The following is a 15,084-nucleotide window of genomic DNA, read 5'->3' as shown; positions in this document are numbered from 1 at the left end:
TTTGTGAAGTCCGTTAGGGCTATTTTTGGTGTGATTTCACGATTTTTTGCACAACAAACGGAATGTGCATCATTCGACTCCGTTACTACGACATGGAATTTTAGAACAGACATCACTATCTGTATAGAGATGGTACAGTACCGGACATAGATGCTGTTCAATTTTTTAAGGGTTATACAAGCGATTTCCCTATATCGTCCTGAAGAAAATCACACAGCATTTATGTCCGGTACTGTATAATAGTCTTTAGTCTGGTAGTATTTAATTATCAACTCAATAAAAAAAAAAATTGTTATCTCTTTCCGATCTTGAGATATAAACAAAATTATTGATTGAAGGACATGACTTAGTTTTCAAAAAACGTAAAACGATTTTTTTTAAAACGTAAAACCATCGGTAATACATTCTATGTATTACCTATCAACTAAAAATGTACATAAATATTCGTCGTTTTCGATACCGAAAAACTCGGTCGACATAATACGGACACGGCATAATGACAGCGCGGAATGTACGATCGATCGTCGCGCATAACATCAACGCAGGTTCAGAATTAGAAGCGGCACCTTAAATTTTCCGGCATGTTAGATTTTTGCGCCTCTTCTGATTTTAACTTATAAAATCTAAGAAGTAATAAGTGAGGAGATGTAAGTAAAATAATTAGTGCAATAATTCATATGAACACATAAATTTTAGTTCTATTCTTTAAATTTTTCCTCCTCTTTTTTTCTTCAATTTAGTAGGATACAATTTCTCTTCTATTGCATTCCCACCATAAACTTTTTTCATGAGAATTTCCTACAAATAAAAGAAAAGAAATACTTATTATGTTCAATTTTTAATTATTGTGATTAAATGTAAAAAATAGATTAGCTACCTTACTTATCATTTATGAGTCACTTAATTTTTCGTTAAACATTATAAAATAAATCACAATCTCTAGACTTTGTACACTTTGGTTTCCTTTAGGGGGAAATTGACCGTTCAGAATGAAGTCGTAAGTAGACAGAAGATTCATGCTGCATTCACATGAGAGTGAATCAAAAGTCAACAGAATAACTATTTGAATTCTTCTGTAAATCTATATTTAGAATTTTCCCAAAAACTCAATTCAAATAAAAAGTAATTTTGAAAAAAATTATTAATAATTTTAACACAATTTTAACTGTTGCGTCTTTAATGCCTTATACTATTGTACTGGAGCGACATTTGTATCAGAACTATACTGTCCTGAACATTTTGGTCATATAACATTTGTGCCCCTTTCGAAATGTGCTAGCAGTAAATTTACAATGTTGGTAGAGTAGAAACAGTTTCAACCGTTCATTGTGTTTATTTATTCAATGATCCTCTAGTACATGTATTTATTGGATATAAAGTATATTCATTATGATTAGTAGAATATTTATTGATAATTTTATTTATATTTTTTTATTTATTTACCAAAAAAAGTATATATTTTAATTTATCTGTACCTCAAAATTATGAAAAATTCAAAAAAACATGAAAACATGATTTCAAATCTATTTAATTTTCTTCTAATATTTTTAATAATTTGTCGAACCCTTTTCTTTTCTTTTCCAACTTTAACTCCATTATTACAGAGAAATTAGAAATTTAAAGGAGCATAACCTCAAAAGTGCTAATTTGAGCGGAATAGAGACACGGTAGTGCCTTCGTCACCGCTATTCATACTTGGCGCTCGAGACACTACTAAAATAAACGTGTCTCTTGATGATGCAAGTGTACTATCGGTCTACTTCAAACAATAGCTCAGTAGAAAAAAAATTAAATTTAATAAAATTGAATTAAATGATAACAATAATTGAATGAAATTGAATTGACATATAAGCGAATTATGCTTACATTCGCCATGTAAATCATTCATGAGCTTTTATTTGTTGCATAGATAATAATTTTTCATTTGTTCCTTAAAAAGATATTCAACTTTAAAGATTGAAAGTTGGAAGTTTCCTGAAAAACATTCAGCCATTTTTCTTCCATGGGCGAAAGTCGGACATTTCGGGCTTTATTAACTTAGCACTCACTGACTGCAATATGTAATACATGTTTATATTTTATCGAGTGTTTAATATTTATAGAACTGTTTAAATCCATTGAATCATCAATAATTACGTATGCTAAATAGATTTTAGTTTGTAAATAATTTCTTTCATAGAATGCATGTGATAAAGCTGTACAATTCATTTTCATGTGAAGCAGGTGGTATGAGAATCTACTATAGTTTAAGATAAGAAGTGAAGATGTGAAATTGTCGGTATTAGAGATTTCGTTCTGAATGGTATACTCGCCTACATTTATGTTTATTTTCAATGAGCCATTACCGACCGCGGAAATGATTTTCCTTTATATTGAGTTTTATTACGTCCTGTGCTCCTTTTTGCCACCGAGTGACGCTGAGGCATCGACACAAAATGCGAAAAATATTTAAAAGATTTAAATGAGAAGGTGACAATAAAATAAATTGCAACAATAGATTTGAGGTCTGATTGCAATGTTCTCATTGACGGACTAAGTTGATCAATTGTAACAATTTGTTTATGTAAATTACTTATAAAAATTGAATTTGTTATGAACAAATGAAAACGGGGTTTAGGCAACATATCCGATTTCTTTCAACGATAAATATTTTTGCTTACTAAAAAAAGTTACTAACCGTGTAACATAAATAGAAACAGATGCTCTTCGTTCATAATAACATAATTTGTCATAAACAATCAAAAAAGCGATCCATGCTGTCAATTAGATTTTTTTCAACATGAAATATTTTCTTTCGCTGAAATAAGAGTTACCAACAACGTGGAATAAATAGAAATGAACTCTTTCTGTTCATAACAATTGAGTTTGTTATAAAAAATTGGACACAAAATTCATGCAACATATTCGAGTTCTTTAAATGAGATATTTTCCTTTCGCTAAAAAAGAGTTATTCACCACGTTGCCTCAATAGAAACGAACTCTCTTTGTTTATTACAATTGTTATTGTTCCTGTTTTCAATTGTTATTAACAATTGAAAACAGGATCCATTCAATGATGGTAGTTTTGGTAGGATCCTACATTACCGGATAAATTAAGGTAATTATCTCTCGAGAGCTCGTACTAAAATTATATTCAGAAATTAATTATAATACGATAGAAGCAGAACATTCAATGATATCTAAAAAGTATTATTAATAATTTTTTTTGAACAATTTGAAACAATTCTTTGTACGGACCTGTGCCAATACGTTGACGTCACTTATACATGTGTACCATCACATTACTGTTTTTCAATTTGTTGTCAGAAAATAAATGTGAACAATTTTTTGTTCAATAACTGAACCTCAAAATTGTATGAAAATGAATTAAAAACTTATAACGGGTTACCTTCTACCATCAGCTGACTACATGATAAAATCGCAATCTTTAATTGCAAATATCGTTATTAGTCTAGTAGCCTAAATTTAAGTCCTATGCTATCGTGCATTAATAAGAATAATAATAAAAATTTTTTGGTCACATATTCTTATGGGGGATGATGAGGAGAGTGTCAAAGTTTGGCAAATTGTGTTTTGCCACTTTCCACCGCTTACGTAGCACTGCGAAGGTGCGCTAAAAATCAAGCATTTTGGGCGCTACGGCAGAATATGCCGTTAAGCGCCTTTTTAATTAACATTTAAAAAAAATATTTCCAACATTTAAAAAAAAATCTAGAATAATTCTGGAATGTTCAGGATCGTTTTCTGAATATTTTCTAGTTAAAATTTAGAAAAAAGTAAATTTTTTGTAATACTTATACTTATATTATACTTTTATACTTTTTTTGTTTAGGGGGAAAATTTTAGAGCCAATTTACGAACAGATAGGATTTTTCCCGCTCTATAAAATAGCTATCTCAATTTAAAAAAAAAATTTTTTTTTAATACCGAAAAGAATTCAAATGTTGTTTTTGGATTCTTCTTAATTATTTAAAATTTTTTTAAATTCAATTTTTTATAAACAATTATCAACAGAATTTATTGAAATTCATTTGCACTCTCTTAATTTTTGATTGTCTATAAAAAAAATAGTTCCAATAACAATTCAATAGTTATTGAACAATTCATTTTTTAATAATAAACGATGCTTTTTCTAATGAAGCATCCGGAAAAATTATAATCTTTTTTTTTTCAAATTGTTTCTAAAACAATTTTTTTGTTATCAACAATTTTTTTTACTTGATGTTTTTTTTTCACAGGTACTTTATCATTATTGCAAACTAATTGTCACTTATTTATGATCTCAAAAAATTTTTTATAATTACTTATTAGTAATTATAAAACATTTTTCTACGTTTCTTCCAAAAACGCAATTTACCGAACTTTGACACTCGATAAACAATAGTAATTAGTATATTTTGAGGCGTCAGATTTCTTTTGTTCAGAAAAACCAATTTTCATTTTTTTTATTGTATAATAAAAAAAAATGCGATTTAGAAAAAAATTGTAAGTAATCGCTCTTGCGGGGTAACAATTTTGAACATAATAATTCGGATTAGTTATTAGGACTATTTGATGGCAACATTGATATATTCTAGATAACAAAAAAATTGAAATGGCAAAAAACATGAATGCAGTGGCTGTAAATCATTCATTAATATAGTTATAAGCTCTACAGCTAATCGTTAAGATTTTTAGTTAGCCAATTTTTCGAAAATATGTTGACCGCAAGCAGCTGTACGTTTCAGTTGTCAGGAACGATAAATAAATCTAGTATTAAACACTAACGTAGACGAAGTAATAAAACCTAATAATGAATAAAATTACAAAAATAATTGAAATCCGACCAAAACCGCCATCTTCGGATGTCAGTAAAACTTCGCGCCATGTACACGTTCCAGTTGACTCTGCAGAATTGAAAATTCTTATTAATAGATAATTAGATGGAAGAATTTTAAAACAGCAAAAAGGTTTAAAATCGAATGAAATGCCATGTCATCTATAAAATTGAGCCATTTATTTTATTTTTATAGATACAATAAGAAAATAATTTTCAAACTAACTTAAAATAATTAAGAATTTTTTTCTACTGAACTGTTGTTTGAAGTAGACCGATATTACACTTGCATCATAGAGATAATGTGGACAAGCTAATAATTGAATTGTTGGCATCAATAATGTATTAATTATCAGTTATCATTCGAATAGCAAGGTGAAATGCAAGAAAAATCAATCAATCTTTATTAATTCATTGAAAAATAATGATTTCTTTACCAAGCTATTTTCTTATCCAATTCTGTACCAATTATTACACGGCTGATCCTTGCAATAATAATAATTATTAGGAGAATAAGCCTTATTATAATCATAGTAACAATAAGATGATAATAATTAAACTCTTTCATGCGTTATACCTTTTAAATTATAATATATTATAATGAACAAGCAAAAATGTTTATAGTTTCTCAAGTTGATTCCTCACACAGGTTACCAAAATTTTGATAAAAAAGTTTCTGCACTGTAAAACTATTGTTACCGATTAATGATCAAAGAAAATGCTAATAATCATTTATATTACTACAAACAGTTGTTCAATCAATACATAGTTGACGTACACGCAAATCCGAGACTGAAAGGTTAGTTTTCATTCGGTTGAATCAGAAAAAACTTAGAGCAGAAAATTACATTTACCGTCGAGATGGAATCAAGCAGAACGAAGATCCAGAAAATTTAGGACGACTAGTGATTTTACCTTCATCTTTTGCGAGAGGACCACGATATATGCATGAGCGGACTTAAGATGCGTTCTGTCACGTTAGATAATATGGACGTCCTGATCTTTTTATAACGTTTACAACCAATCCTAAATAGAATGAAATTACCAAAGAACTTTTTACTAGTCAATTAGCATCAGACCATCACGACATAATGTCAAAAGATGATGGACCTTTCAATAGAAGGAAAAATTTTTGGTTCTGTCCGCTGTTATATGTATAAAATCGAATGGCAAAAACGTGGTTTGCCGCATGCTTATATTCCCATGTGGTTAGAAAAAAAAATAACCGCAGAGCAAATTGACGATGTTGTCTGTGCAGAATTACCTAATAAAGAAGGAGATCCTGAACTATTACTTGAACTATATGAAATAGTAAAAGCACACATGGTACATGGTCTATGGGGTGCACACAATCCACAATCTCCTTGTATGAAGAATGGAAGTTGCAGTAGGAAATTTCCAAAGTCATTTACAAAAGAAACAGTAATGGGTGAAGATGGGTATCTATTTTACAGACGTTGATCGCCTGAAAACGGTGATAGAAAAGTAACGATCCAATCGGTAGATCGTTCCATATTCAACCGTATTGTTACGAATCTTTAATGCACGTGTCAATGTTGAACTCTGTAATAGTGTAAAATCAATCACATATATTTGTAAATATGTGAATAAATGCTCAGATTTAGTTGTTTTCGGTATACAGAATCACATTGATGAAATAACGTCATATCAAAGTGGCAGATGTATAAGTACTTTAGAAGCAGTCTGGCGTATATTGTCATTTTCTATTCATGAACGTTTTCCACCTGTCACACATTTGGGCATACATTTAGAAAATGGTCAAAGTGTTTACTCTGATCCAAGTAATGTCCAAGAAATATTAGAGACTCTAAGATCTACAACGTTGACTGCTTTTTTTAATTTATGTCAGAGAGATGAATTTGCAACTTCTTTATTTTGTAAGGAAGTACCATTCTACTATAAATTCGATAAACATCAGGGAATTTTTCAACGGCGACGCTGTGGGACTCCCGTTGATGGCTATCCAGATATTTTTTACGAATATAATCTTGGAAGAGTCTATACAGTACATCCAAATAATCATGACTGTTATTATCTACGGATGTTGTTACATGTTATAAGAGGACCTACTTCATTTTAAGTTTAAAAGTTGTCACTGGCATAATACTTCAACAGATGCTACTATATGTAGCAGCCTATCTAAGCTGCGTGAGTTATCTGCTATTATGTTGGTTTTTTGCAATGTTTCTAATTCATTAGAATTATCGACCATCTTTAAAAGTCATTTCATTGAAGATTATAAAAGGAATCTTGAACTTCATTGTCTAAATGTTGACAACACGCTCATGTAGAAAATATAACTAATCGTGCACTTCTTGCAATACAAAATATTGTACTTTCGATAGGTGGAAACTCCATTGATTATTACAGTTTACCGTTTCCACGGATAACTAATGATTCCATCGATACATTAAATAGAGAATACATGAAACAAATAAAATCTGATCCAATTGAACTTCGACACACTATAAATCATAATGAACCAATGTTAAACACCAAACGGAAACAAATTTATCAACTTCTTATCGATACAATAAATAGACGTGCTGGTAGGGTATTTTTTTCAATGGCCGGGTAGTACTGGCAAAACGTTTTCAATTAATTTCACATTAGCAAAAATACCTGCAAAAAAATATTGCAATTGCAGTAGCATCATTTTATGTTCACAATATCAATTGAAGCTCATCATATGAAAAACCCCGTATGTGGCATATATAAGAATAGTCGGGGAGCCAAAGTCTTGCAAGACTGTGTTTTTGTGGTGAGAGATAAATGAACTATGGGTAACAAAGTATCTATTGAAGCTGTGAAATATCAGTGCTCTGCAGTGGTCTGGGTGCGACCCGAAAGGTCCACACGACCAACTTCCCAGTGGAAAAAATGAAAAAACAATTCGAATAGAACCCGTTTCCATTTTTTATAACAAATGGATTATTAATTATAAACAAAATGAGTGTGTTTTTATTCATCTGATATGGTTAGTTACTTTATTTCAGTGAAAGAAAAAATTGTGCGTTAAAAGAATTCGAATATATCTCATAGATCCTTTTATTCATTATTTACAACAAATTTCATTGTTATACACAGAAAAAAGTATGTTTTCATTTATGTCATACGGTTGGTAACATTTTTTTAGTTAAAGAAAAAATTATGCGTTAAAAGTACTCATATTTATATAGAAAGGGTCCCTATTTTTATTGTTTATAATAATTTAAAACTTATTATTTAAATATTACTACGATCAATAATCACTTGTTAGTAACAATGTTCAATTGTTATGAACACAATTCCATATTATTGACAATTATAGCGTCTTTAATGCTGTTTTCTCAATCCTGACACAAGTTTAAAATTCTTTCATTGCTAATTTTGTTTTTTAAAATTTTTTTTTTGATGAATTACTGTCATCATATTTTCATACAAGTATTCTTATCATTTAATATTTATATTTTTTAAAAGATTTTTAAATTTTGTCTAAAAAATGGTATAATTTATAAATTTGCAAAATTCAGTTCGTTTTCCATTTTTGCTGGTTTTTTAGTTCTGCAAAAAAAATGGCTGGACCGATTTCGTTAAAAACCGAATCAGTTCTAAGTTGCGCAATTTCGTGTCGAATGCAGTTGGTTCCACGTCGATATCATTTTTTATTCTCGAGATAATCGAGGCGAAAAATAATTCCGAACGCACATACGTACATATGCACACACGCACATCCGTCCATACACACACAGACGTCCACTGGAAAATGATCGTATTCGACTCTGGGGACCTTAAAACGTGAAGATATGTCAAAATTCGGAATTCGCAAAATCGGACCCATTACTATAACTTCCCACTGGGAAATTAATAAAACAATGCAAGATTTGAGAAATAATCATCAATTATTCGGGGTAGTAACATTTTTATTTGCTAGAGATTTCAGAAAAACATTACCTGTTATTGCTAAATGCATGTTTTAACCGTTCAGTATTTTGAAAATATACTGGAAAGCTTCAAAGAAGATTCATAGTTGTGTTTTAGCCCCAAGAAATGATCAAGTATGGTTGATTAATACCTATATCATGGACAAGATACACATATTAAGTCGAGACACAATATCAATTACCTGAATAATTTTTTGCTGTGAAAAAAATCATTCTATCGATTTATTATTACGTTATGACATAAAAAAATTTCAGTTGTACATTTATGTCTTGACAAAAATTCATTTATTTTCATTCTCATAATACTATAATATTTCTTTCCTCGATTTTTATGATTGCTAATAATGATATTATTAAATAGTAAAACGAAGTGCCATAGAAGTTGATTTTTCTCTTCTCCGATTTCTTATTAAATGAAAAATTTAGTCACTAACTTTTGCACATCCTAAATTAATGGATTGATTGCTGTGTAATAAGATTAAACTTTATTTGATATTTGTCTGCGATTTTTCCAATGATGGTACAATAAAATATTATTAATTTAGCTTCAGTAGCACCTGTTAATAAGATTTTACTGCCTAGTCTGATGATTTGATCATAGAAATCAGCTCCTATAATCATGTCTGTTGCTTCGGCCTTTAGAAACTCTAGGTCCTCTAGCTGTAGTGATAACAGATAATCAAAAGTAGATTCGTAATTTGTTCTAAAGAGTATAATGGTTTGTTTCGAAATTAGATTACTCCAAAAGTCGCTGCTCATACATCACAAATGTCTGTCATACAGACTAATGATTTCTTGTTTTTCGGATGATTTGTTCTTAATACCCATTTGAGATAAACAGCATCAATAAACTTATATCAATTTTTGCTCTAATGATTAATTCACTGAATTTAACGATGATTCGCACTTTACATATACGAATGAAACCATGTAACTAAAAAAATGATGTACTCAGATTAGTCTTTGGATGGTCTGCTCTTGATGTAGATGTTTCGTGCTTTTGCAAATTTCTGTTTACCGAAGCATCGTGAATAGTGGTATTGTGAGAGTTTTTACAAGTCTCGCAGCGATGTTTGAAAAGGCAATTTCTGATGTTATGTCCAAAATGATTTGATTGTTATTATAGCCTTGTGTATCGTAGCGAGACAGCGCTATCGGCCGCGCTGTGCATTAAAAGGAAACATTGTCATAATAGTTTTAATTTCCCCCTTTCTATAAGTTAATCGATCCTTCTTTAATAGTAATCTATATATTAATCAATCTCAAGAAAATTTATAAGAAAAAACTTAGTTGTTGTATGAATATTGGTTTTCTTTCCTATTTTTGAGAACCAGTCCCACTACGGTACTGAGTAACCAGCATTGCCATACGCTTTATTCCCGTTTCGTTTCTTTCTCGCGGACAAAGCACAAGGATAGCGCACTTAGTACTGCGGTATTACATCTTGACTGTGGTCAAGTGCCACTTCTCTCAAATTTGCAATGAAGGCCTTGCGCCCCATAGACAGAGCAGGTTTTTCTAACTGATTAATGAAAACTGAACAATACCTTACACAATATTTTAGATTTTGGGCAATCATTAAATTCTACACTGATTTTCTCTCTTTCGGGCAGATCCTTGTAAAATAGTCTCTCTTACTGAATCAGAACGTAATTAATACGATCAAGTCCTCGAAGATCGAACGAGAAAGTTGATGATTTGTTATCGATTACAACAAATTAAAATCTAATTTTAGTATTTGAATAGTATTCGAGTATAGGCTTAGCGCCGATTTTCACAAACACTGAAGAATACATGTTTCATCTGGAATTGAAATAATGAGAATGTATTCTGATTACTTCAATTACTTACGAAACTGTTATTACACTCAGAGTGACAACTGCCGTAATATTCATAGCCATTTCATTCTATTAGATTTGTGATTACCTCTAATTCATATATTCATATTCCAGATGCGACTACGTCAATATGAACCAGTGACATGTCAAGAGCTATTAGCATTGGGTGGAGCATTCAATGCAACCTTGTTGACGCACGGATTTGATCATTACAAATTTATTGAATTTCTGTCAGAAAACATAAAAGGTCAACGCTTACTTATTAATGAAAGGAAAAAAAAATTCTTGTCTGATAATAAATACTCATGTTGTCAATCAGCCATCTATGCAGTTATTGAAGAAGTAAATCAAGATAATTCATTTTGTTCGAAACATATATATGAGATGCGTCAACAAAAAAGAATCATTGATTGTCAAGTACTAGAAACATTACAAATAAAAATCCGGTGGCTGGTTGAATACGAATATTTTCAACAAGGCATTCTCTTAGCAATTTTGATCAATACTTTCAGTATGGGAATTGAATATCATCAACAGGTAAGTTAAAGAAGATTGGTACTTGTATTGTTCCTATACCGATTCCTAGATTTTTATTTGTCTAGAAAACAAAATTGTGATGTGCATTTTTATTGTACATGCTTCGATGTGATACTGTTTTTTTTTTAACTGATTACTTTCAACATAATTGTTCATGAAAAGGAATGATCGTTTTGATGAAGTATTGATGTCGGATGACATAAACCATAATTCTCTTATAAAGTAATCCACGAATGTTCATCGGTCCGATGCAACAAAATGAGAAAAATTTGATCATAAAACAATACTCCTTCTTAACACGTTGAACAACCACTAATTAAAACAAAGATTTGAAAAGAAAAACACATTTAATTAGTCACAGCTACAGACGAACGATGCATTATTTCATGTCTAACATATATCAATTTTTACTAAAAAAAAGATATCATCTAGATAGCTGCACAAATCGATTAATGTGCCATTTTTTTCGCGATTCGAAAAAGAATAAGTGTACATAATCTGTAATGGCTTGGTGAATCTTGACATAGGATGCAATTTTTTTCTTTCGCTTGATTAAATCAATTATCGTGTAGAAAAAGCTAACGTTCCGAAAATTGTGTCAAGAACGTTATAAATAAATATGACTGTATATTTTGACACAAAAATGTACTAATTATTCTCTCAATTAAATATATAAGAATGTTCGTTTTCTTAGTAATTAAACTTTACACTAGATTTTAAACATACGGGGAAATTAGGATAATAGCTGTTGTGTTCTTTTATCGCAATTGGATTTATATATACATATCTTCAAAGAACGAGACGTGAGTAATGTTTTAAGCTATTGTGGCCGGTATTGATCAAGATTTTTTCATTATTTATGCTTGGTGCACATTTTTGTATAGACCAGAAAACTATTAAATATGATCCCTAAAAATAAATGAAGAAAATTAATAACTCCATTTTCTATAATTTTTTCTAGCGAATTCACACTTTTTCTTTCTGTGGCCAATTTTTACCACACAATCAACGTTTTAATTCTTTAGAAAAATACTATAACTGAATAGACGCATTCAATAACGACTGTGAATATAATATGTGGAAACTAATAATAAAAAATGCAGACTATTTTTGTTTATATGTTATATGGAGAAAAACATGTGCTTATTCCTACATATACATGGTTGGTGGAATTTTAATCCTTCACCTCCGAAAACATTTTCTTTACATTAAAAATTTTTTTTTTTTCATGAAGGCTTTATAATATTTACTTACAATTTTATCATTTTCGGAATATTTTGTTCTAAAGCCGGATATAAACTCATTAAGTGGATAATTAACAGACAAATCATGCAAAAACATAATACATTATTGGCCGCAAACTTGAGAATCTTCTTGTTGTAAACGCTTGACGGTGTGCTGGAAGTATTTGCAATTATCTCTCAGTCGTCTAAGGGGTTCTGGGATAATTGGTGGCCATCAACATACAACGAAAAATAATTAATTTTGTAATGATGAAAATTAAATGGGTTTAATTTTTTGTTATTGTTGAAAGTTTTATTATCAACATAACCAAATATCTTACGACGTGGCAATTGTCCAAGAGTAACGTTATCAATAGTTTCACTATGAACAGCACCATGTATAGAAACAGCTTTAACCTCTACGCCTGTTAACGGATATCAAGCTGTGGATTTTGCCAAAACTCGGGCATGAGACAGCAAAGTGCTAGGCGATATTTTTGCACGTCGCATTATTAACGATGCTTAAATTATGTCAACTTTGCACGCAATGTCCGAGGCATTCATTAAACAAAAAGAATCACGAGATTTTGTTAGACGTAAGCGTGTTTTAACACCGTTTATTAAAAAGCGTTCTTGATGGAATACATCGTAATGTAAATGTCCAAGATAATCAAAAGTTTTACCATATGATAAATATTGCTATTGTTTTTTTAAGCCTTCATTATCGTCCGTAAAATTATCTATTTTGTCAGGTGTGTCTTGAGACCAGCCGACCGTACTTAGATGAGAATTTTTTGAATCACGTCCATAATTTAGAAGTGTTTCAATGTAAGCTCTATAAGAATTATAAATTATTAGGTGGTGCTACACATTTTTGGTTGGAATCAACATCAACTTGGTTAAACATAAAATGCATAAAATTATTTATAGGCCCAACATCAATATCGCATCGCGTGGTGTAATTTCGACTTCCAAATTTAACATTGTATGCGCAAAGTCGATGTATTCGTCGCTTCCACCTTAAACAACAAATTCAATCGGAGAGTTATCTGTTAATGATGAAATAGGCTTGTAAAAGACCAGTTAAGAATCTTCAATTGTTGTCTGTATAGGTGGTACAGAAAATAATTCCAGCTCTGTTTTTGCACACTCACAAGAATAAACATGGAGAAAAGCCATTATTATTCAAACATATCTACAACGCGTCGTACTTTTCTTGTTTTCTTTGTCTTCGTTTTTCTCTTAATTTTGCAGCCGTTACGTTTTTTCCTTCCTTTAGGAGTTTGTTTTTTTTGCTTTTTTATGGTATATAGCCTGAATCTTGCATTCAGCTATCAATTTTTTCTTTTGCTTTTCGTTTCAAATTTCGTCCCGACTTGTGTACATATTTACGCCTGATTTTAAGGTTTCTTAACCAATGACTTTTGCTGGGCTTTTTAAAAAGGGAAGAACACTACTGAATAAACCTCCCAAGAAACTACCAATACCATGACGCGTCTGGTGAGGTGTTCCAATATAAGGATACCAGCCTAGGGCATGTCATATTCAATTTCTTAGAACATGTTTATCTTAATCTTATGAAATGTAACGTCACAGTTAAAGTATCATGTTCAAATGGTATAGGTTTACCAAATTCATCTGCATACCAAATATCGATTGTAGGAATATCTGGTTTCAAAAGAGGTATGCAGCGTTTCCATACGCTGAAGTGCCATATAAATAATTATGTATATCCAGCGGTTTAATGCGTAATAGAAGCGTCTGTACATCTCCAGTTATATAATTCTCACAAATATCTGTGTAAACAAAAAAAGGCATAGTAACGATGCGAATATATAAGCTGATCATGTACTACGTAGAAGAGCTAATAACTCAAAATTATCAGAATCTGCTGAAAATGCGGCGATAGTTGAACTAGGCCATCATATTTTTCATCTCAAAAAGTTAAAGAAATCATTTACTGTGGCAGCCATTTTTACTGATTATTACGCCAATTTATCGGTATTAAAGTTTTCTGGTCGATCCAAAAAATTTCAAAAATAAAAGTGAATTTACAAAGAGTGAGATGACTAAAATATTCCTTTTTAATTTAAGTTTAAGGAAAAAAATTTTTTTCAGTCAAATATGCCTGATTTTTGCTTTATTGACGGAATATCACATAAAACATCTGGATTCATTGGAAAAATTAATTTTTAAATTTAAAAAAATATGACGTGGCTGGTTTTTTCGGCTGCGAATTAGATCATTAAATCCAGCGCATTTTTCTCTATAAAATGAGCCCGGTTTCGACTTGTGCCACAAAATTTCGTATCCAACATGCACAACAGCTGAGCGTTGTCCTTTACCCAAGTAAAATAAAGTGCTGAGAATTGCCGCTTGTTTTGTCCGTGATGCGCTCACAGCTATCACTGATTGGTAACTGATAAATTATACCTATTAAAATGTTTATTTATAAGCTTTCGTTAAATATAAACATAATGACTCAAATCATCAGGGAATATACACGTACGAAATTGAAAATTTTCAGGTATTGACTGTTTCAAGTGCAACAACAAATAACCATGTATACTTGGTATATATAATATACTTTTGAATCTTGAAAAAGGTCACTGGTTCAACGTTGATAAGATTATTACAGAGTTTCGCGGCCCTTGGTAGTCTGCTTGTGATATTAATCCAACGGTTTCTTGCACATATTCGCAGTGTTACTGTGACATCAGTATACC

The 15,084-nt window shown here is 30.8% G+C and overlaps 1 protein-coding gene across 5 annotated transcripts in view; it reads left to right on the top strand.

The window, feature by feature from the left end:
• Ca-alpha1T (Ca[2+]-channel protein alpha[[1]] subunit T) overlaps nt 1-15,084 on the top strand; it is a 400,576-nt gene that overhangs the window by 124,039 nt on the left and 261,453 nt on the right. For all 5 annotated transcript variants that reach the window (XM_035079824.1, XM_035079822.1, XM_035079823.1 and 2 more), the window contains one exon: nt 10,713-11,135. In XM_035079824.1, coding sequence (XP_034935715.1) covers nt 10,713-11,135 — 423 coding nt within the window. The remainder of the gene's footprint in view (nt 1-10,712; nt 11,136-15,084) is intronic.

This window comes from Chelonus insularis, unplaced genomic scaffold (genome assembly GCF_013357705.1).
Source record: "Chelonus insularis isolate UGA/USDA-ARS -01 unplaced genomic scaffold, ASM1335770v1 contig_25_pilon, whole genome shotgun sequence".
NCBI classification, from domain to species: domain Eukaryota; kingdom Metazoa; phylum Arthropoda; class Insecta; order Hymenoptera; family Braconidae; genus Chelonus; species Chelonus insularis.
Note: the sequence above shows the minus strand (reverse complement) of the source record. Positions and strands in the feature narration are given on the sequence as shown.